The sequence below is a fragment of the Phoca vitulina genome, unplaced genomic scaffold, assembly GCF_004348235.1.
Source record: "Phoca vitulina isolate PV1807 unplaced genomic scaffold, GSC_HSeal_1.0 scaffold26, whole genome shotgun sequence".
Taxonomy (NCBI): domain Eukaryota; kingdom Metazoa; phylum Chordata; class Mammalia; order Carnivora; family Phocidae; genus Phoca; species Phoca vitulina.
Genome location: NW_022589729.1, coordinates 8,266,461 through 8,290,750, shown reverse-complemented (window position 1 = coordinate 8,290,750; position 24,290 = coordinate 8,266,461). Strand labels below are relative to the sequence as shown.

General features: G+C 37.2%; 1 protein-coding gene across 3 annotated transcripts in view; it reads right to left on the bottom strand.

Annotated features, from left to right (window-relative positions):
• Positions 1-24,290, bottom strand: part of GPATCH2 (G-patch domain containing 2) — a 175,877-nt gene that overhangs the window by 36,248 nt on the left and 115,339 nt on the right. For 2 of the 3 annotated variants that reach the window (XM_032422451.1, XM_032422452.1), the window contains exons 7-8: positions 16,563-16,602; positions 10,122-10,192 (exon numbers count right to left, since the gene is read on the bottom strand). The exons of the other annotated variant lie outside the window; for it this stretch is intronic. In XM_032422451.1, the coding sequence (XP_032278342.1) occupies positions 10,122-10,192; positions 16,563-16,602 (111 nt within the window). The remainder of the gene's footprint in view (positions 1-10,121; positions 10,193-16,562; positions 16,603-24,290) is intronic. 3 annotated transcript variants of the gene reach the window in all.

Below are 24,290 nucleotides of genomic sequence, written 5' to 3'. Positions count from 1 at the left end.
AGGATAATGCATAGTTTTTATTCCATCTTTCTAATTAGTAATTTAAGCATATGTTCAGCATTTAACTCTAAATGTTTGCCTTTTCCCCAAGCTCAAAGACAGCTGTCCAAGATTTGAATGCCAGAAAACATTTAAATATCAACATCTGTTGAATTATGTTAATTTAGTGTAATATAATTGGGCATGAGTTGGAATTGATCAGAAGTATATGAAATAAACAAAGTAAATTCCCAACAATATCTTGGTATACAAACAAATCACTACAGAGCGATGAAAAATATTTCTGAAGAGAAAGGGTGAAGAAAAAGACTCATTATAAAGAAGTAGATGCTTTTAAAAACATAGTTTTAACTGTATGAGACATTATTTTGTGATTTTTAGATTTATTTTTAAATTGCCTCCTAATTGAAAGGTAATTAAAATCAACTACAAGTGATAGTTAAGTGTTTAATATTTGAATATTTTTATAAATTATTAAATAATTTATACTTATATAACAACTACTTATATATGCAGTAGCTGTTTTAGACTGCAGGATGATCCCTGTTATATTATGAGCAGTTAAATATGTCAAATTTCAAGAGTTGGTATAATTTCTTTTCTACAGACACAAAATAGTATTTTTAAATTCAAAGCGTTGTCAATGCGGCAGATGAATTTACAAGGTTTATTCTCCAGGCTGTAAGGTACAAATTATCAAGTAGGAGCTGTTGTTTATTGTATTGCTGGTTTAAAATCTTAACTTTTACAGCAATTCTTTTACTAATAAATTAGGAATGCTTGATGTTTTGGGGAGTGTTCTGGCACACATACGCATTGGATGATCAGATCCTCAGACGTACCCCTAATGAAGTTATAACCTGGGCAGCATGGGGATACAGCTGTTGTTAATATATGGTCCTGTGGGTGGACCTCCATCATTGCCAAGGGGAAGCATCTCTGGGAGTTAAAGGTTAGTTTTGTGTCCATGCCCATTTAATCACAGGACCAATTTGGAGAGTGCCAACTGTGAAACAGACACCTGTCTGAAGGAAATGGACTCCATAAGACAAATTTACTGGAAAGCTTTCATGTGCTATTTTCCATTATTAGTGACCATGGCCAAATTCCACTGCTGTTCTAGAGGTGAGAGGCTGTGCATACTTTTAGTTATGTGAAAACATCTAATTATCTACCAGATTTCAAGAAAGCATTGTCATGAATGTTTTACCAGGAAGTATTTGATTGCTTTTTTAATTTACCACGCACTGGATACATTACATAGCTCCAAATGGCAAATCCCTTTTTTTGTCTGTGTGGGTTACTCATATTACTCTGAAAAGCAATCTCTCAAAATTCTAATTGGTTGATAAGTAATTTTATTTAGTATAGTCACAATTTAAAATAACTCCCTATAATCATTAGTTTAAAATTTTGGCAAGGAAAGTCAGAATTTCTAGATGCCAAAGGGACAGAAGGCACGAGAACTGGCAATTTGAGAATAGTGCCTTTTTTTTAACATACTAATTTGGTCATATAGTATAAAATAGATTAAATTCCTTAAAAATCATTTTATGTTGTATATGTGGTTTATTTCCAATTATGCTACTATAAATATCCATACCTAGAAGCTATTAAAAATTTTTTTAATTAGAACACATATGCAATTAAATATGTTCCAATTAAACAAATATAGAATGTATACATTCTTATTAAAGGGAGTATGTAAATATATTCTATGTGTTCATTCATGCATTTGTATGAATTAATTAAAAAATCTAAGACACTTTTCTATCTGGAGGATTGGGTGAACTTTTTTAAGACAATGAAATTTAATGCTAATTTTAGGTTTAGAAAGTAAAAACAATAACACACTAGACATTTTACTTTTAAAATTAGTATTTAAAAGCATTTTCAAGCCATTATGTTGGACATATAAAGTACATAAAACATGAAATGTTAAGTGGTATAAGTTGCTTTAAAGTATGGTCTTGAATCATTATTTTAATATGACAAAGGAGGATTTGTTTTAAAATCCTAAATCTGTTAACATAGGATAGGTAACTTCTCATCTTAAAAATTAACATAAAGCATCACTTACTTTTGTTAATACATTTAATCTTGTTGATACATTTCTGCGAAAAGCAACACTGAACAAATATAGTCCATGTCATTAACCAGTACTCTAATGAACAGTTATCCTGTTCCAATTTATTAACAGCTGCTCAAAAATGTAGTAATTAATAGTTTCATTTATTTTTGGCAAACCTACAAAATGACAAATAGTTTTGTATCTGTTGCAAATTAGATCTCCTTCTCCAATAACAGATGACACTATGGGGAAGACTAAGCAAACTCCATCCTTGAACATCTTTTGATCTTTAGAAGATCAAATAAAGAACAGCTATAATTCTATTTGTTAACAGCTACAACACAACAGTGATTTGTATCATCATATGAAAATGAATATGCTCTGTATTAAAGTAAATCGAAATGTTCTTCTAGCCTGATGGAAGAAGGCTGACATGAATGTGTTTTTGTGTGAATGTGATGGGATTTGTTTTGATTCTCTGATGAAATCTATTGTCATTTTTTTCATTTTGGGAGACTCTTTACTATTAATCAGGCAAGATGACAGAAAAAAAAAAAAAAGGGTTGATTTCTTCCTCCTCACTATTAATTGCTAACATAAGAAACAGAACACACAGTATCCAGGGATTATCAAATTATTTGACATTAAGTAAATGAAAAATGTAATGCTACTAAAAACTAAGTAAAAGTGAATTAACACATGTTTTTAAAAGACATTTTATTCATTATTATTATTATCTTTTAAAATTTGTATTCCCTCATTTTTTAAAAAATTGTTTTTATTTATTTATTTGAGAGAGAGACAGAGAAAGACAGATAGCAAGAGAGAGCATGAGCGGGGAGGAGAGGGAGAAGCAGACTCTCCGCTGAGCAAGGAGCCCGATGCGGGGTTCGATCCCAGGACCCTGAGGTCATGACCTGAGCTAAAGGCAGACGCTTAACCAACTGAGCCACTCAGGTGCCCATAAAAGACATTTTAAAATATTAAATAGAATTGAATAATATCAACAATAAAAGTCCTTTTACTTAATTTCAAATTATATATCAGACAGTTGGATGATTTAGCCTTTGTGCCTCCCCAGAGTAAATGACAGGACTCATGTAAGTAAAGAAGTACAGCAGATTAAAAACAACAACAACAACAAAGTCAGATCTAAAAGGAAAGGCAGGACATGATCTAAATAATTCAATAAAATTGCTGTCAATTTTTGTCAAACTATCAGTCTTTTTGTATGGATTCTTAGAATAGTAAAGACTAATCATAAATATAAAGAGGTATTTAAAAAAGCAAGACATTTTTGAGAATGGCACGTCACTCAGAATCAGGCATCGCTTAATGCATGTTTTACCGACTTTCAGTTTGGGAAGCTATACTGAACTTTCTGGTACTAACCAAAGGTTATGACACGAGAAACAATATGAACAATAATAATAATAATTTAATTGGAGTTTTAAATGAGGTGAAGGCAGAGGAAAAGAACTTCCTAACTTTGAGAAATGTAAAATTATATTTGACTACTGAAATAAAAAAATGGAAGGTTTGGGTATCAAGTCTGGAGTTTAAGAGAAAGATATGGGTTGAAGAAATAAATCTAGATGTCACTGCTCTTTCCAGAAAACACTTAGATGCACTGCCCCAAGGTTTAGCTGAGTGAGTGTGAATGTGTGTATGTGTGTTTCACTTTGGCTAATAACCTAGTGCATGCAATGACCACTCAAAAACTATGCCTGTTCATTAGTAAATATTGACAGTGATAGGGAGTAAGTACTGGTTTTCAAAAATTACAGTTGTGTATGCTTTCATGCATTTATTTCTTGAAAGAATTTTGTGTTTCCCTAAGCTTTTATTAATGTTTTCAAAGGTTTTAAGGTATATACGGAGATACTCATTCAATATTAGATGAGAAATAATATACAATAAACCTAAGACAGAATGCCATAGTAGGAAAATGGATAGAGAATTCTGAAGAAATGAAAGGATGCCAGAAAACAGAACCTCACAGACTAATCAAACGGAAGCGTCAGATGGGAATAATCAGTAAGATATAAGCAACACGGATGGATGCGAGACAGGAAACACACAACTTCAAGGACTGCAATGCTAAATCTTGGGCAAACACAATAAATATAAGAGGATAACGTTATGATGAAAGTTTTTCACACCATTCAATATCTGACACACCTGCTATATGAGAAGGCTCCCCCAGGGAATAAAAATGGAGCAACAAACTAAAAGGAAGATGTGTAAGACTAATGTCGTTTGAATCAATGAGATGACATTATAGCTCTGTTTATAATTAGAGTTTGTTTATATTAGCTTACATTATATCTGTGTTAAGAATCAGTCAAAAGTTTGATTACAGGACCTGTTGAGTATCACGTCTGAGAAGGAGAATGCTAATTATGTTTACAATAAACATATGAACAAATAAAACACTTTTATCTTTCCTTAATAACTCTCTGGATATGATGGAATGATGTGTTACGCTGAGCACTGCTGATGGCAGCTCAAGTGCGGAAGGATGTGTGGGGGGTGAGAAGCCAGTTACGAAATCCAAAGGAACAGGGACGCCTGGGTGGCTCAGTCGGTTAGATGTCTGCCTTCGGCTCAGGTCATGATCCCAGGGTCCTGGGATCAAGTCCCGAGTCAGGCTCCTTGCTCAGTGGGGAGCCTGCTTCTCCCTCTCCTGCCTCTGCCTCTCCCCCTGCTTGAGCTCTCTCTCTGACAAATAAATAAAATTAAAAAAAAAAAAAAAAGAAAGAAAGAAATCCAAAGGCACACCTGCCCTTTTCAGAGGAAGAAGTACAGGCCCCCTTGAAAAAGAGTCTGTTGTTGATGAGGTAGAGCTTCCCTAGAGAACGGATTGAAATTATCCAAGTAGGTTGTTTGTTTAAAGGAGGCTTTCATAGGTTGTCACCTCTTTGGCACTGTTAGATGTAAGACAGCCTCAGAGTTGGAAAAGACACAATTCCCCTGCCCCGTCACCGATTTAAAGAGGCTACATGAACACAAAAGTGGGTGTGGCAAAAAAGGAAAAAACGCCATAAACTGGGTATCTAGAATACCGCCCAACTGCATTATAGTTAGTGGCCTCGGTAAGTAAGACCCTGAAACCCGGCTACGGAGGTCTTGAAAACTGCCCTGCGGAGCTGAGGGTGAGATGTACCACCCTCCACAGGCGGAAGCCACACACTGTGCCGAGCTCCAGTGAGGAAGGCCTACCTGAAGAGCACGCTGTTGGCACACGCTTCAGAGTCTCAGCTTTGAGTCATTAACAGCAGACCCCTGCTGCATTTATCTTTTCTTACCTGCCTGCTATGTTTTGGGAGTAAATGATCCCAAGATTTACTGGTTTAATGCATTACAGTTCTCTTCTCTAACCTTTATATTTCCCACAAGTTGAGAAAGGGAAGTGAAGTCACTCATCTAAAAGGGGTAAGAAAAGTCAAGACGATATTGAAAATACTAGAAAGAAAATGGCTTTCAAGACAGCAACACAGAAAAATACATATAAATAAGGAAGGTGAAGAATTTTTTTTGTCTCGCAATTAATAAAACTTGTAACAAAAATTAAACTCGAGTAAGTCTTTCTCTCCTTGTGCTTATTTTACCTTCACAAATTGCGCTATGTCTCACACAAATGTTACTCGTAAAGACACAAGAAAATTAACTGCATCCACGGAACAAGACACAGAGGATATCCGAAAGGAATGCTCAAGGAACAAGGTGAGCTCTTGGAAATGAAAATTGTAAGAGAATTCTTTTTCAATGATAAAAGGTTTGAGACATCACATTGATAAAATTGTCCAGGAATCTTTGAAGACAACAATATATAAAAGATGTTAAGAAAACCTGGAGGCTCACTTGAGGGCACTTCCAACATCCAAATCCTAAGAGAGGAGGGGAAATGGAAACCACAGATAGGAGCAATGCCTTCAAAATCCTGAGGCAAAATGGCTCCCAAGAGAATTCCATTCCCAGCTGAATCAATCAATGTAAGACTAGAAAAAATAGATTTTCAGACATGCGAAGTGCCACAGATTTAACCACCACTGTTCTCTTTCTCAGAAAGCTCAGGAAAAATAATGGCGTGGGGTCCAGGGAACAGGAAATCCCCTGTAGGACAGATGAAGGACATCCCGAGGATGATAATGAAGAGAGATCACGGGACATCCGCTGTGCAGCAGATCCAGACAGCAAACAGTTGAGAATGGATCTGAGAAAGCGACGGCTCAAAGAGGGAGGCCACCCAGAAAAAGAATTGAGAGGAACTACACTTCTGCGTAGAGGTGGTTGATGAACGGGGGTGAGGCACACAGAAAACAAAGCGAATGAAAAACAAGACAGTTATCTCCATGACAACAGGAAAGTGATACATCTATGAATAATATTTACATACATAATCACATTAATGCAAACAATGAATATTGATTTGGTCTAACGATTATGATATAGCTACTAGAAAGAGAGAAATGCAGATATGGGGTGCATGCGTGTGTGTGTGTGTGCGCGTGTGTGTGTAGGACGTACAGCTGGAAGTCAGTAGGTTATACCAAAATAAGAACTTCAAGAAATAGTAATATAAGCATGTAATTTGGGTTGATACTAGAAGAAATGGCTAAAAGGGTTGAAAGTGGTTTCCTCTGGAGGGTGAAATTAGAGAACGGGGAAGGACAGGGCTGGGGCCTGCTGTACTTTGTCATAAGTCTTATAGAATGATTTGACTTTCTAAACTAGGTACAAGAAAAATAGGATAAAAAAACAGTTGAACAAGTGCTTAGAAAACACACAGGTGGAAATAACAATACCATACTTGAAATAAGAGCTAATATTTGAGCTCTTCCATTTTAAATGCTTTATAGGCACTAACTCATCAATTCCTTACAACAGTGTTTATGAAGTGGATACGACTATTTTCCCTATTTCACAGATACGTAAACTGAGGGACAGAGAAGTTAAGTATTTTGCTCAGGATCACCCAGTTTATAAGTGGTGAAATGGGGACTAGAGTCAGATACTCTAACTGTAGAGGTCCCCACAAGGACTCAATCAGAGCACTTTACTGCCGTACAATCAATTTTAAATGCATTCTACAAATATCTTATGTAATGAATATTTATTGCCCATGTATCAGGCATTGTTTTTGGTACTGGGGATACACCAGTGAGTAAAGCAAAGACCCTGCTCTCATGGAGCTTAAAGAGATTGTCCCTGTAACAGGGACAATCAGGAAGACAGATCAATCAGAGTCTGATGGGTTTGGTGGAGAATGAGCCTCTTTTACATTGAGCAGAGACTTGAAGGAAATGGGGAGCAAGCCATAAAGATAGCTGAAGGGAGAGGGGACAGCATGTGCAAGGGCCCTGAGACATGAGTGGGGTTGGTGTGCTGGGGGAATAGGACAGAGGCCCCTGTGCAGGAGGGGGTAAGTAAGAAGTAAAGTGGGAGATGATGTCAGGGAGGAAGCAAAAAGGTCTGGGCCAGGTCACAAACGGCCTGGAAGGCCAACATAAAGACCTTGGCTTTTACTTGAAGATTTTATTTATTTATTGGAGAGAGAGAGAGGGAACGAGTGGGGGGGGGGGGGTAGAGGGGAGGCAGAGGGAGGGAGAGCGAGAGAAGCAGACTCCCTGCTGAGCAAGGAGCCCAACGCAGGGCTCGCTCCCAGGACCCCAGGATCATGACCTGAGCTGAAGGCAGACGCTTAACCAACTGAGCCACCCAGGTGCCCCCAAAAATTTTTTAAAAGAGCTTAACTGAGGTGTAGTTGACATAAGAAAAATGCACAGTTAAAGTGAACAATTGGGTAAGTTCTGACATAGGTCTATACATGTGAAACCATCATCACACTCAAGATAATGAAGATATCCATCATCCCAAGAGCTTCTTTATGCCCCTTGGGAACCCTTCCTTCCAGTTCCTTCCTGGCCCTGTCCCATGCCCATGCTATACAACTCATCTGCTTCCTGCCAATTTAACATGCTATTGCTGTCCACTATTTTAGATTGTCTTTTGAAAAGGCCTATGAATCACACGTCTATATAAACAATGGTTGTTTACATTTACCTACATCTTTATCAGTTTATTGGTTCTGCATTCATTCTTGGATCTCAGACTTTTCTTGCGAGATCATTCTTTGGAAACACATCCTTTATAAATTCTTCTAGCCAATGTCTGTTGGTAGTAAATGTTCTTAGTTTAAGAAAATCTGAAAATGTGTCTACTTCACTTCTGTACAGAAAGATGTTTCTCTAGGTACACAGTTCTAGGTCGTAATGTATGTTCACTTAGAACTCTGGAGATGAGTCCACTATGTTCTGGTTTCCTTGTTGCTACAGAGCCATCTGATGTAGTTGCCGTTCCTTTGTAGACAATCTGTCCTTTCTTTCTGGATTCTTTTAAGATCTTCTCCTGTTTTTGGTGTACTACACTATACTACTAGGTGCGGATTTCTTTTTTCTTTTTTAAAGATTTTATTTAATTATTTGAGAGAGAGAGCAAGTGAGAGACAGCACGAGTGGTGGGGAGAGGCAGAGGAAAAGGGAGAAGCAGGCTCCCCGCTGAGCAGCGAGCCCAACGCAGGGGTTCGATCCCAGGACTCTGGGATTACGACCTGAGCGGAAGGCAGACGCCCAACCAACCGAGCCATGCAGGTGCCCCTGGATTTCTTTTTATTTATTCTACTTAGTATTCATTGTGTTTCTGTATGTGTATCTATGGATTTATAACTTTCACCAGCTTTGGGAATTCTTAGCCAATATCTCGTTAAATATGGTGTGTGTGTGTGCTAAGCCCTTCTATATTCTTTATCAAAGACTCTGATTAAATATATCTTAAGACTTTTTTCTGTGTCTCTTAACCATTCTCATTTTCCCACCTCCTTGCATTTCTATGCTATATTCCAGTCTGTTTCTTTGGCCACATCTCCATTTCACTAATTATCTCTTTAACAACCATATTTCTCATTTCTAACAATTACATGGTTTTTTTTTTCCATTTTGCCTGATTAATTCCAATAGTGAGCTGTTGCCTGCTCTTTTTATTTCTATAAATATTTCACTTATAGTTATTTATAAACTATATACATTTTATACAGATTATTGTTCTAATTTTAGGAGATGACATTCTTAGCGGTAAATACATTGGTTTTATGCTGACTATCACTGATGGTCAACTTATATGTTTGACAGTTTTTGATTGTCTAAATTAGGTAGGCATGCTTAGATACAATTTACATTCGCTTCTTCAGAGATCCAGCGGGTTCTCAGTTGAGGTTACTTTGTACAACATTATACCTTGAAGCTCTATTGCTTGCTTGGGAAAGTTCAGCACAGCAGCTAGCACCCTACCAATGGGAAACCATGGGATGCTATTTATCTGAGGTCAGTTATCTTGTTAAAAATTGAGTTAAGTGTAAATCCCAGGGCGGTAGTTCTGATCAATATTCTGATGGCCATTTTCATCTAAATAAAAATTAAGTCTTCAGAAACACCACATGCAAAATTTGAAAATATACATCTAAAACAACCGACTGGGACAAATTCTTTCTGTTGAAGGAAAAAAAAATAACATTGACTCAGCAATATAAAACGATTAAGAACCCAGAAGCACTTCTTAAGAAGATTATATTTTCTATAGACTCATTTATACATTAGAATATACATGTTGCTCTCTCATAAGGTCTAAGTACCATGTAAGTTTAGGGGAAAAAGATTAATTCTACTTTTTTAAATGAAAAACTAAAATCATCATTCTAAATCTTGACCTACTATTCATTAGTTATGAGAAACAAAAATTTTCTTTTCTTTCAAAAATTCACTCTTTATTTTTCACCACCTTTTTAAAAACAGAAATAAAATGCCATCTCTCTATTCATTACTAGCAATCCTGAAATAGATTCTAATAAACAATGGGTGAAATATTTCACACTGGCTCTTTAGAAGGCAACTTCAAAGGGAACTCAGCTGTAACTCATCCACTCATACTGGTGGGGGAAAAAGAAGGCACATGACTTAATGAGCAGAATTAGAAGTGATTCTGAATGGCTTACCTGCTGCCTGTTTTCACAGAACAGTTTTTCTTGTGTCCTCTGTCAGCTCGGTTATCTCTCAGAAGCTGATGCTATACAAAGTGTTAAGACAAAGTTGTAGAAACAAAAATATTTTCATTATATTATTTTGTAAGTAGAAGGGTGTTCCTCCCACGCAAAGGGACACCATTTGCGCACTTGCGTTGACTTTTTTTTCCCCCTACTGGTTTCTCTCACAACAAAGACCACTACTCTTACTAAAGATGCCCCCGACACTCTTGTAACAAAAGTGTTAGCAAGGGCTGCCAATCCAACGGTTCCCTGACAGCGAAACCGCTCTGACAGGCAGTTAAAATACAGCCAGAGCTGGAGGTTCTAGAACTCAGTCTTTATCCTAGTTCTCTGGAGTAGTCCTGGTTAAAGTAACATAACCTCTTGCCAATGGCCTTTACCATTGCGTTCAGCTGTGAATTTTTTGAGACTTTGTCATTTACGCTGACATGAAAGATCTAATATTTTCTCTGTATCTACGGGCCTAACATGGTAAAGAAACACACTTAAAACATTCGTTTTCAAAGAAATTATTGGCTTGGAAATATATAATTAGAAAGCATGTATATACATTTGATTGCCTCCTCAAAATGCCTCACCATCCACTTCCTTTCACACTTGCTTTATCCTAACTAATTGGAAAGAAAAAAACTCCGAGTAGTCAATGCTCTTTACCGTGTGTTCGCTCAAACTGTAGCTTATCTTATTTATGCAGAAATATAATTATACACAAGACTGGGCCAAAAAGAAGTTGCACAGCATATTAGAAATTAACCCTAACAAAAACAGAAATCTTAGAAGTACTAATGCAGGATAGAGCTAGGTTCTAATCCCAGCTGTGCCTGTAACTAACAAGTTACTAGGTTTTAATAACAGATTTGCCATTTACAAATTGGGTAGTTTTAGGCTAAGTACTTAACCCCCAAGCCTATCTGTAAAATGGAAATAGTATTATCTACTGATATGGTTGCCATGTTAAACAAGATAAACCAGGTAAAATGCTTAGTGCTATGACCAAAACATAAGAAGTGCTGAGCAAAACGGTTCAAACGCTACCATTATGATTATAATTAATGAGCCTGGTTGTCAGTGGGTATTGTCTGACCAGTATCAATACCTTTTTATAAAAAACTGCTTTAAACTATTTAATGACATTATTTGGAATCAATTATTAGTGATATCTGGCCATCTTTGAGAGGAAACAGAACTTAATCAGATCATCAAGAATGTAGTTAGATCATTTATTTATTCTTTTAGGACTGTCTTAACTAAGTATCTTAAATTTCTTTTAAATATCTCCTTCTTTCCTTCCCCAACACCACCATCCTAGTCCAGACCATCATTTTCTCTTACTTGCAATGGCCTCCCTCCAGACTCACTCCTATCCACTCTATTCTCCACACTGCAGCCAGTAATTCTAAGATTAGATCTGGTTACATTACTTTCTGCAGATAAACCCCAAATCTTGTACAAGGCTTTCATGGCCCTTCATAATTTGATTACATTTCTCAACTCCTAATTTATTATGCTTCCTCCTACCCCAACCTAACCTTCCTACTTTTTTTCTTCTTCTTCTTCTTTTTTAAAATTTTAATTCCAGTATAGTTAACATACAGGTTCTATGAGTTTCAGGTGTACAATATAATGATTTGACAATTCTATACATTACTCAGTGCTCATTGCGATAAGTGCACTCTTCTTCCTCTGCACCTGTTTCACCCATCCTTCCACCCACCTCCCCTCTGGTAATGGTCTCTAACCCCCTTCTTCCTAAATTACATATCCCCGCCATACTGAACTTTTTAGTTTGCGGTGTTTACCACATTCTCGCTCACCTTTGGCCCTTTGCTTCGAGTCATTCATTCTGCTTGCATCTCCACAGTCCAGCACAGTGTCTGGTAGAGTTTTAGTGCTCAATAACTATTTGTTGAATGAATGAATGAATGATTGAATAAGTGTAATAAAGAAATAGGGAGTGAGATCTAGTATCTGATAGGTAGCTGAAGCACTATCTCATTATTACTATGATTAGAAAATGGCAACCATTTATCTTAAGTCCATTAATCTGAAAGTGTTTCAATTTAGAAACACTTCGTACCATGAAAACGAAATTGTTTCTGAAAATAAAAATAATTAATTACTTTGGCATTTCTAAGTCTAGTGCCTTTTAAAAACATATACAAACCAACATTTGTGACACAGATAGCCAGAGGTGAGATGATAAAATCTCTACATCCACCTGAAATTAATAGTAGCGGTTAACTAACTTTTCTAATTTTAAGATAAACGACAGATACGTGAACGCTGTTTCTGCAGTTTGTGTTAAAACAGTTACAGCAAAGAACTCAAAATTCCAAACACAACGTTCTGAAATAAAAGAATTCTACAGTTTAATTTTGAAAATGCAACTATAATGACCAAAATAAATATTAGGCTGTACCTACTAGGTCTGGATAGTTCTCAGAGAGGCTACCACTTGGATCAACTTAAATGAGATAGCGCCTTCTCTGAACTCTGATGTAGAGCTCCTTCTATGAGATTCCTATAAGAATTTCTTCTCTTCCTCAAATTTATAGTTTTGATGGGCTTTGTATATAAAAGGAGACAAATATCAGAATTATTTAATACATATGCTTCTATATTAAAAAGCCATCACAAATTTCCTCACTTTATCAATAAAACTATAAATCTAGGTGCATCTTTGCAAATTTAAAATCAACCCAAGATAAAAAAATACAAACTCAGATCTACGGGTCATGAATCCAGTGACTTAACAGAGGAGGCTAGATCTTTTAGGGGCAAAGGAGAAAAAATTAATCCAGAATGTTATTAGAATAGAAAACATGTATTTATATTTGAAATTCTCAACACATTTCTGCTATGCCCCAAAGAATAAGAAAAAGGATGGCAGGGTGGGTTGGGGTAGGGGGCCAAGTCAGGTCATGAGTTCATGGTCAAAGACACAAGGATCCTTGAGCTCTGCTCTACTAAGCGAGAGTAGCTCATCAGGTTTTGAGAAATTACTCACTCTTCTTACTGATAATTCTTCTGTTTCCTTGGACTACTATCAGTGTCACAAGTGAGGTCAATTTTCAAGATTCTGACTCAACCACGTCAACTCTGATTAATAACAGAACTTCTGAATATGGTGCGAAGTGCTTCTTACCTTCCAACTTTCAGATTGCTGGACTTAGGCCAGATGGAGACACAATTCCCTGATTAGTGACCTGTAGATGTATATTAAAAAATGACTCATATAAGAATTACATTAAAATTTATAAACACAAAACCTAGTACAGTGTGAGGTTTACAAAAGGTTCACAATTTTTAAAACTACTGAATTAAACCAGGAAGAGAAGTATTCCTTGTGGATGATGGTCCTTCCTATCAGAAAGGAAGCTGGGAATTTCTTTGGCTCTTCATAATATTTTTACAAGATTATTAAACGTTTAAAATCCCTAACACAAGAGAAGAAGCCAAGAGCAGAATTCTTCCCCAGCAATCCTCTCTTTACCACCTGATATTCAGAGGCATTTGCTCAGGAGTATTTCTGTTAGCAGCCACTTCTCAGTAATTTCTCAAACGTCTACAGAAGAATTTTAAGTCTCCTCACACGTGGGTTCTCAGTGTCCTCACCCTAAAGGGACAACTAAGTAATATCTAAACTGTTGTCTATGACTCCTTAAGATACTTGTGAATTCAGTCAAAATGTCAAATCATTAGATTTTCAAAGAGGAAAAATGAGAATTAAGTAAGACCAAAAAAAAAAAAAAATGATGCTTCACATAACTGTCTCTCTCTCCTTCCTTCCATTTCTGAACTGACTTTATTTCTCTTCTGGGGCCTTTATAACTGCCCTCTCTGTGGTTTTCTCAACCATTTTCCAACAAATGTGTCATTATTGCTTTCCTGCCCCAGATTATAACTACCACAGGCGAAAAGCTACGTTGTTTTTCTAAATACCTTCTTTCGTAGAGAGTATCTGATAGAAAATGGCTGATGAATAATAGTTATTTACTGAGTGTGTAATAAAAGAGTGAGAAGTAGGCATGGGGTCAATGGACATGGGATAGAGCACTGAAGAACAGAGAGGGGAACTGTAAGACAGGGGAAGTAGAAAGGGGTGGGATGTCAAAAAAAGTGGCAGTAATGTTATCCTTTCCTTATGTTACTAAGTTGGTATGGGAAAAAGAAAAGGTGTGCATGCATGCTAACAGTCATTCATTCAACAACATAGTGGAGGATTTTACATTTCTTCACGGTTTTGCATTTTATCACTTGCATTGAGATTTATTTAGCAAAGTTTACTGCGCTAGAGTTAGATTTGCATGGAATTAAGAAATTTGTATCTCTCAAAATGTAAGTGGTCTCTGTGTGGTTTGTATATGTACACCCAGGTATGGTCATTCCTCAGTATTCATGGATTCCATATTTACAAATTGCCTATTTGCTAAAATTTCTTGGTAATGCCAAGATCAATACTTCTGGCACTTTTGCAGTCCTTCACAGACATGCACAGAGTGGTAAAAATTTGGGTCAGCGGTTCTGAACGCTCTCAGCTGAGGCCTGACAAGTCGATCCTTTGCTTCGTGTTTCAGCTCTCATAGTATAAACAAGTATCTTTTATTGTAGTCTGTTTAGTGCTATGTTTTTTTGTGTTTTTATGTTCGTTTTTGATTTTATCATTTAAAATGGCCCCCAAGTATAGAGCTGAGGTGCTGAAGTGTTCCTAAGTGCAAGACTGTCAGGGACCTTACAGAGAAAATACGTGCATTAAACAAGCTTTCTTCAGGTATTCAGAATCAATGATATATATATATTAAATAAGGTATCATTAAACATAAACACACATCAAACAAGAATATGTATTGATCTGTAAATGAAAGTGCTGTGATCTCTCAGGAACCTAACCTTGTAATTCCCTAGGAGCAGTGTTTTGGTATTTGCTACTTTAGTGTTCACATCGACTTTATAGAACATAGCTACGGTAGATAACAAGAATCAACTGTACTCATTAATTAATGACCTACATTAAAGACAAAAATCTGAAATCATGTATCAAAGTTTAAACAAAAGGCAGATTCAAAAATTGGTCAGAAAGATTTTGAAAATTAAAAACAATAAAGAATTGCTCAACTTTCTTCTCTTTTTGATATTAGCATTGGTTGATTGTTAACTTCAGGAAAAAAAAGCTTGGCTGGAAGCAACCAGTTATACTGTGATATGAAAGACAACTTCATAACATTACTTTAGTATTTCTAAAGGGTAGGAAAGGAGCTTTAAAAAATTGTATTTTGGGATAATCTATTCTTTAGAAATAGTGGTCCATATTATTTTATTAATGTGAGAAGTATCTTTAAAGGGGAAAATCACTCTTATGGAAAAGGGCAAGTTTACAAAATACCATTAAAGCTGAATTTACATGATATTTTTCTTTAACTAGGCTCATGTGTATTAAGAAATTAGTATAATTTATAATGAAGTATTTAGCACCTTCCTTTTATAAGTAAAAGGAACTATGGTATACACAACCAACTGTGGCTCAGCTTAAGAAATAAAACATCACGAATATATTAATGTTACCAATTACCATTACAAAGTACAGCCCCCTCTTTCCCTACCTACCTACCTACCTACCTACCCTTTGCAGAAAATGATCCCTGTTGATGTGAGGTTTTTCATTCTCATGTATGTAAAGCTATTTCTTACATTCCATATTTTTGGCCCACTTAATAACTTTTATAACTCATAATGAAAAAAAACAACAAGGATGCCAAGTCTAAAATGCATATGCTTTAAAACTTATCAAAAACTTAAGACGAAATTACCATAGCATGCTGCAGAGAGAAAACTAATACATTCAAGGGAAAAAGAAAGAAAGGACTCATTTAATATGTAAAGGTCACTAAAATGAATGTCAAGTTCTTGTTAAGGTGACTAGTCATTGTGCTGCCACGTATACTAGTAAAGCAATAAAAAAAAATCATGGAAAAATATAACATAAACTTGTAAGAAACTATTACCACCTTCTAAACTTCAAAAATAAAAATATTCTCTTGCTGGCTGACCTTATTTAACACAAATGAATTTCTTCAGCATATGTACTATCTTGCTACCTTAACTTTGTGAAAAACAAATATAAATTGTGAAGTCCTATAAACAAGTGAATCCCACAGCCTGCCTGTGGAGGTGACATTCATGACAGGGGACGGTGGTGGTAAGGGAGCATTCTGATGGTTACTGAGGATGATTCATTTGGTTAGTGTATTAAGCACTAGCGCAATCGACTCCTTTTTAAATAAGCTGGGATTTGTATCTTTTCTCATAGAGCTGATCCACTACCTTGAAGGGAGATAGTTAAATATTTGAAAGAGACTAAGAAACTTCCTTTTGGATTAGAATGTTCCTTACCTGGCCATGCTCTGTCCTAGCGCCAGGGCTAAACCAATGGCTGCAGAGGAAAGAGAAAAGGAGTTAGCAAGAACCTAACTAAAAGCACATGCTCTCACGTGATCAGTCTGCATGTGCTTTAAGAAATGTATTCGCCACCAGCAACGGAGCCTTAAATATGCTTTATTTTAATGGATGTTTCATGTAATTCTAGACTTACACCAATTTTGACAGGATTGTAAGAGTGCTCATAACCAGTAATTTTCAATTTAATAAGCAAACTCAGAATTACATTTCCATTTAATTATGTTAACATAAACTGCTGGGACTGTATTCATTTTATGAATCAATTCTGGTTATAAAATCTTCAAATGCTATCATTTACCACAACTTAATTATAGCATCGTTACAACAAATTATGACCTTTGGATTGCTGGAGTTTTAAAAAACATTAAAAATACCAGAATATTATATCCTCTGGCTATGCCCCCAGGAACAATCACACAAAGCATCAGCTGGAGGGAGGTACCTTGAACCTGTTCCTTCCATTGTGGTAACAACTTGGGTTGGCTGAGAACAAGTTCAACAACAACATTCGAAATACAGAACTCGCTGCGCAGTTGACTCCTTCCCTTGTCGTGTTGTCCTTGCCCTGAATGACCCACCCACATTGCTTCAGCTGCTCCTTGGATCCTCAGTAGTGACCCATCTGGGGATACCTTTTCAACTTCACAACTGGGGAGTTGTGATTAGCTGTGTGCCTAGTCCTTTGGCAGTATTCTGCATCAAAATGACTCGTAAACATCAAGGAATAGGAAATAGGAACACTGTGGCAAATAAATCACTAAAAGCCCACAGAGAATGATACCAATGTTATTATTAATGCTATTTGTTTTTTCAAGAACAATAATATTGAGTACTTCTATTTACCAAGCACTCTTCTGACACATGACAGTGTATTATTTCCTATCCTCATTAAAATCTTACAAGGTTATTCACATATTCCAGGTGCAGAAATGAGGCACAGACATTAGGCTATTTGCCAACAGTGTGCATCCATCATACCATACTGCAGAAGGACAAGACACATTAAAAGGGCAGATTTCCTAAGACTTCTATGTAATCTCTAGCCTCTGTGGTACTAACACCTGGGAATAAACAGCCTCTACATTAATAGGATTTGTCTCTGCTCCTACTGGAACACTTCTCAAGCTCACAGACGGTGATGCTCTTTGGCAGGTCACATTCTACCTTGATGTGGAATGGACACTGTTGGTATCTGTAAATGACATCTTGATTAATTACCAACTAGAAACAAACTATTTACTGCAGTTACCCAGACAACTTGACTAATATATTTCCCCCCTGCTATGACCAATGTATGATTTACTAAATCATGATGTGTAAGTGATCCATTCAGAGTTCAAGACAGAAGAGCAGATTTAATAGAACAGAAAAAAAAATCATTGATATGTTTTCAGATTACACATTATAATTAACTTTTGAGAAACAACCACTCTTTGTGTTTTAGTATCGTATCAAAGAATATCCACAATGATCTGAAATGAAAAGGCTATTAAAATACTCCTTCCTTTTCTTATCTACTATGTATCTGTGTGAGGCTGGATTTTCTTCATATGCTTCAACCAAAACATCTCACCACAGGTTAAAAGGGGAAGCAGCAATGAATCCAAGCTGTCATCTATTAAGCCAGACATTGAAGTGATTGGTGCAAACAGTGGCACGTTCTAATTTTGGGGGCGAAAAATGTCATTAGTTTTCATAAAAATATGCTATTTATGTTAACATGTAATGGGCTTACTATATATTTATATAGACATATTTTTTAGAGAGAGTGTGCATGTGCACGCACACGTGCATATGTGCACAAGAGTGGGGGTGGGGAGGGGCAGAGGGGGAGGGGGAGGGAGAGGGAGGGAGAGAATCTTAACCAGCCCAACACAGGGCTCAATCTCACGATCCTGAAATCTTGACCTGAGCCGAAATCAAGAGTTGGACGCTTAACCGACTGAGCCACCCAGGTGCCCCTGGGCTTACTATGTTTTTTAACAAATGCATAAATACCACTAATATTCTTTTTGTTACAAACCGAGTCTTCATCTAGCTAGTTCACTAGCCCAGTGAATGGCAGCACCAACCTTCCAATGGACAACTAAACTCAGCTTGGACACCTTTCTTTTTCATACTCAAACCATCAGCAAGTTTCAACTTTTCTTGTGCCTACTAACTTGAATCCATTTATCATACTGCAGAGCTAGAGTGATGTTTTGAAGTTCAAATTTTGAATATTTAGTTATCCACACCCTTACCTCAAGCAAACAAATAAACAAAAGGAAACTGAAGTCTGACGGGGCTTTCCACTGCTTTTCACTGCTCTTAGGAGAAAGAATCCCTAAATGGCCCACCAGGCTTAGCATCATCAGTCCTTGCTTACCTTCCTCCTGTCTCACCGAATACTCCCTCTTTCACATTCTGTGCTTACTCACTAGCATTCCTTTCATTGTCTGAACACAGAGTTATTCTCTCTGCTTGAAATGCTCTTCTCGTCACTATTCCCTTAATTCTTGGAAGTTTCATCTCGGGCTGTGGTCCTTAAGGAAGCCTTCCTTATCTCCATGTCTAGTTCAAATTCTTTTTTTTAAAAGTTCTCTTTGAGAGGGGCACTTGGGTGGCGCGGTCGGGTAAGCCTCCGACTCTTGGTTTTGGCTCAGGTCACGATCTCATGGTTGTGAGATCAAGCCCCACGGTGGGCTCTGTGCTCAACGCTGAGTCTGCTTGAGAGTCTCTCCCTCTCCCCCTGCCTCGCACTCTCTGTCTCTCTCTCTACAATAAATAATAAATCTTTCTTTAAAAAAGTTCTCTTTTAGAGTACTTAGCTCACTATACAATAATGCATTTGCGTGTCAGTATATAAGTACACACTTATGTGTGTGTCTATTTTCTCTATTAGGGTGCGCCGTGAGAACAGCGATGCTGTCCTGTTCATTACCACAGACCCAGCACTCAGCGCATACTAGGCCCTCACAGATATTTTCTGAATGGATGGATAAATGAATGACTTGAGATATAGGGCAGAGTTTTAACAACTAGAGGCACCAAGTGATTCTACGAAATGAGAAGAATAACAGCACTGGCTTAGGTGGTCTTCCAGATTCTCCTGGGGTCTCATGTTCTGTGGACCAGATGACCAGGATGTAAAGACACTCCTCGTTCATTCATTTTTTTCCTATGAAACAAAAAGTCAATTCTAAAACTATGCTTCAACTATGCTCAAGGGAGCCTTCACTTCTTTCACTAAACTGCAAAAGTAAACCCAGGAGGTTCAGCCTGGTGTGCTTGCTACATCACGGGTTTTAGAATCTGAGAGATCGAAGCTTGGCATTGGCACTTACTCGCTAGGTGACCTGTGACAAATTACTTTCATTTTCTGAGTGTGGGTACAACACTGGGATTTAGAGGAAGAATACATATTTCGTTATTCAGATGATCAAAATGTATTTCTCAGATATATTTGGTCTTACTCCATGGTTCCTGGCTCACAGCTCCCAAAACCCATGGCATTTCCCAAGGGTTGAGAGTGACACATTGTTATGTTAATGAGGTGGCTTTTGGACTTTACCTGAGGCTGGGAGCTAGTTGCCAGGGGAGCCAACTAGGTGATTAGGGGGCTGGATTTTTCAGTCCCAATTCCTGACCTCTGGGGAGGGGAGAGGGCTGGAGGTTGAATCAATCCCCAAGGCCAGTGATTTAATCAATCATGCCTACGTAATAAAGCCTCCATAACAATCCAAAAAGGCAAGGTTCGAAAAGTTTCCAGACAGGGGAAGAGGTGAAGATGCAGGGACAGCGGCATGTATCTGGACAGGACGTGAAGCCCCACACCCCCTCTCCCATACCTGGCCGTGTGTCTCTTCCATCTGGCTGTTGCGGAGTTATATTCTTTTATAATAAACTGGTAATCTAGTAAATAAAACATTTCTCTGAATTCTGTGAGCAAATTAAATAAACTCAAGGAGGGTGATATGATGTGGGGACCTCTGATTTATAGCCAAAGTCCAATTGGTGTCCTAAGTTGGAGGCAGTTGATGGAACCTCCAATTTGTATCTGGTGGGTCAGAAGCACAGGTAACAGCCTGGGCTTGGCAGGGGCATCTGGAGATGTGGGGCATTAGGGGGCAGGGCAGTCTCGCAGGACTCAACCCACAACCCACAGCTTGTGCCATCTGATGCTATCTCTGGGAACCTAGTGGCAAAACTGAGCTGAAGCAGGACAGTCAGTTGGTGTCCTGGAGACTTGCTTGTTGTCATGAGGAAAAGCCAGTGTCAGAAATGAAGCGTTCTGTAGGAATGTTAAAGAAGACACACAGGAGGGGCATGTAGGTGGTTCAGCAGGTTAAATGTCTGCCCTCGGCTCAGGTCATGATCCCAGGGTTCTGGGACTGGGCCTCACATCGGGCTCTCTGCTTGGGGGTAAGGCTGCTTCTACCTCTCCTTCCTGCTCGTGCTCTCTCTTGCTATCTCTGTCTCTCTCTCTAATAAATAAAATCTTAAAAAAAAAAAAGACATATAGGAGGGGAAAAAGTAGGAGGGAAAAATCTGAGTTTTTCCATTATATTTGGCTTCTTCCTCATCTATACAATAAAATTAATCCCACTTCTCTTATAGCCTTGGGAAGCTTAAACAAGGCTAAGAACCTGGAATAGAGGAGGTGTTTAGAATAAATATTCATTTTCTTCTCCTATAGTACACAGTGGAATACAGTAATATGTGAACTTTTATTCTGTAAATTTCTGTAATAACTTACCTATTTATTCCCAATTGTCAGTAGATACACTAGTGTTCATGCATAATATTTACAGGTTCCCCCAACAGTTTTAGCGTGTTATCATACATAATAGATGCTGATTACACTGTTTTTTTTTTTTTAATTGACTTTTGGTTGAGTAGAATATACCATGTGACTTTCCAAAAGTCAAATTATCTATAAAATGGGGGTGTTATGTCTGCTTCAGGGAGGCAGTAAAAACACTGGAGTGGTGCATATGAAAATACTCTGTTAAGTACAATATACTATCCAAATAAAACATTTGGATTATCATCATCATCATCATCATCATCCTAAAATGTTTTACACCTAGTTTAATAATTTTTCTGTATTTTACATAAGTACCTTATAAAAATGTCTTACATAAAAGACTGTTCTTATCCTTATTCCAGAGATAAAAATTAAGATACTTGTAAGCTAAAACGACTTCCCAAGGGAATCACAGTAAATCAGAGGAGGAATTGATCCAGTATATTTTATTTATCTCAATCTGAAGTTAAAGCCACTTTTACTTTTATAAAGCAATAGATGTTAAATTTCAAAGTATGAAAGTATTCCCAACGAACTAACCTTTAATCCAGGCAAATCTTGCTTTAAGCAAACTCGATATTTATACAAAAGATAAAATAAAGTGTAAATATTAGCTTTATAAAGGAATTCATCATAGGATTACAGGTAGTTACCCACTTGCATTTAAAATAAGTTTTGATTTACATATAATGCCTCAGGTAAATGTCCTATACTTTAAAATGAAATAAAAGCAAATATAAATATCATTTCAAAAATCAATTAATAGGGCGCCTGGCTGGCTCAGTGTGTTAAGCGTCTGTCTTCGGTTCAGGTCATGATCCTGGGGTCCTGGGATCGAACCCTGCATGGGGCTCCCTGCTCCTTGGGGAGCCTGCTTCTCTCTCTGCCTCTGCCTCTCTCTCTCTCTCTGTCTCTCATGAATAAATAAAATCTTTAAAAAAAATCAATTAATATATCATATTTACTCAATTTAAAAACAGGTATCTCATAAGTGATTGGAAAAAAAGGAAAAATTCTGGAACCATTTAGGGTTAGTACAGAAAGGCTGGTAGAGTGAATAGAAATTTACTGCAAAAATGAAGCTTTCAGTATTTAAAAAAAAATGTAGTCATATGTTAATTTTATTTTCTGCATTTTCATATTTGTATTTTCAGAAAGTCAACAGAATAATTAAACGTGAATTTCAAAACTTAACATGTTATTTCTTCTCAGAAATTCTTCTCTGTCTCTGCTTTAGTTGGATTGAGGTTCTTGTCACTTTTTGTGTACCTTTCTGCAGTTGATGAATATTTCATTTATCTGGGCTAAATATTTTCTATTCAAAGAGACCTAACATATATTAACAACTGGACTATCTATACAATATATATACAATTATATACGATTATACAAAATATAAATATGCGACTATTACATGTTAGGTATTATTTTATTAACAATCACACTTTCATAATTAAGACACTCTGCAAGGCTTCTCAATATCTGCGCAGAGCACATCTTATTTTACCTTTAAAACTGAGATTCCATATTCTGAGGTGTGCAGCAAAGTTGGCTGTTCACCAAATTTCTATAAGTAAGTCTTTTTTATAATTGAAGTTATTGTCAAATATAATTTTTATAGAAACTATCCAAACTTTTATTGTTTTTAAAGATTTTATTTATTTATTTGAGAGAGAGAGAGAAAGGATAAGCACGGGGAGCGGCAGAGGGAGAAGCAGATTCCCTGCCACGCAGGGAGCCTGACATGGGGCTCGATCCTAGGATCCTGGTATCATGACCTGAGCTGAAGGCAGACGCTTAACCGACTGAGCCACCCAGGTGCCCCAATCCAAACTTTTATTAACCAACTTCTACGACTCTCATAAACTGAGCTGAAAACTTTCTGTGATGTATGCTTTTCCACATTGAGTGCCCTGCTGGGCGTTCCTTCTATTAACTCTGAAAACATCCTTTTTCACTTCCCAGCTCAGCAGCCCTGCTTCTTTCGATTGGTCATTTCTAGGCTGCCCTACCCTAAACCTGGCTGACCACACAACCATATAACCACATGGTTTCAAAACTGAAATTCCTAAACATTGTTGTGTTGGAGCCTGTAAAACATTTTTTCCCTTACTCATTAGAATCTGTTTTTAAGCCTGAAATTCTATGAAGTAAAATTATTTTAAGTACTGCTGTATCAGATTGTTTTCGAGGTGACCTTCTAAAGCAAAACACATATTAACTTAGAAGAATCACAGTTAATTGAATGAAAGCAGTACTTGTTGCTTACTTCCAATTAGGAGTTGCTGAATATTTGGTAATTTAATGACTATTTCTAGCCATTCTTTCGGATAAGTTATCACAGCTTTGAGGTAAACTGCAGTAGGGATGACAGGACGATTAGTCTGTGCTTTCCCCGTGCTTTTGTGCAAGTTATCAGGAAGGGGGTGTGTCTTTCCCTCACTAGCCAGTAGGGAACTGGATAACCTTGACCCCAGAGCCTATGATTTGATGAGTAAGGTATTGTGCGGCATGTTGTAAGAAACTTAAAGAAGAACAAGATGAAGTCTCCAACCATGGCAAACTCATGGTCCATACTAGAGTAAATGAAGCACGTATATAGTAACTATACTCTAGAGAATAATGTGATAAATACTATAATCAAGTAGAAATAAAAACGTCAAGGGAGAATACAGAAGGTGCAGAAGATGGCTGGTGGCACTTGTGTGGGAAATACCAAGGATTCCTTACAGGCTGCACTGCCTCCTTGACAGCCCTGGAAACGCCTACACTTCCAGACTTCCGGTAATGTACGTAAACTAAACTGCAATTTGTTTAAACCATTATTTGTGGAACATTCTGTTACTTTTTCCCGCAACGATTCTATACAACAC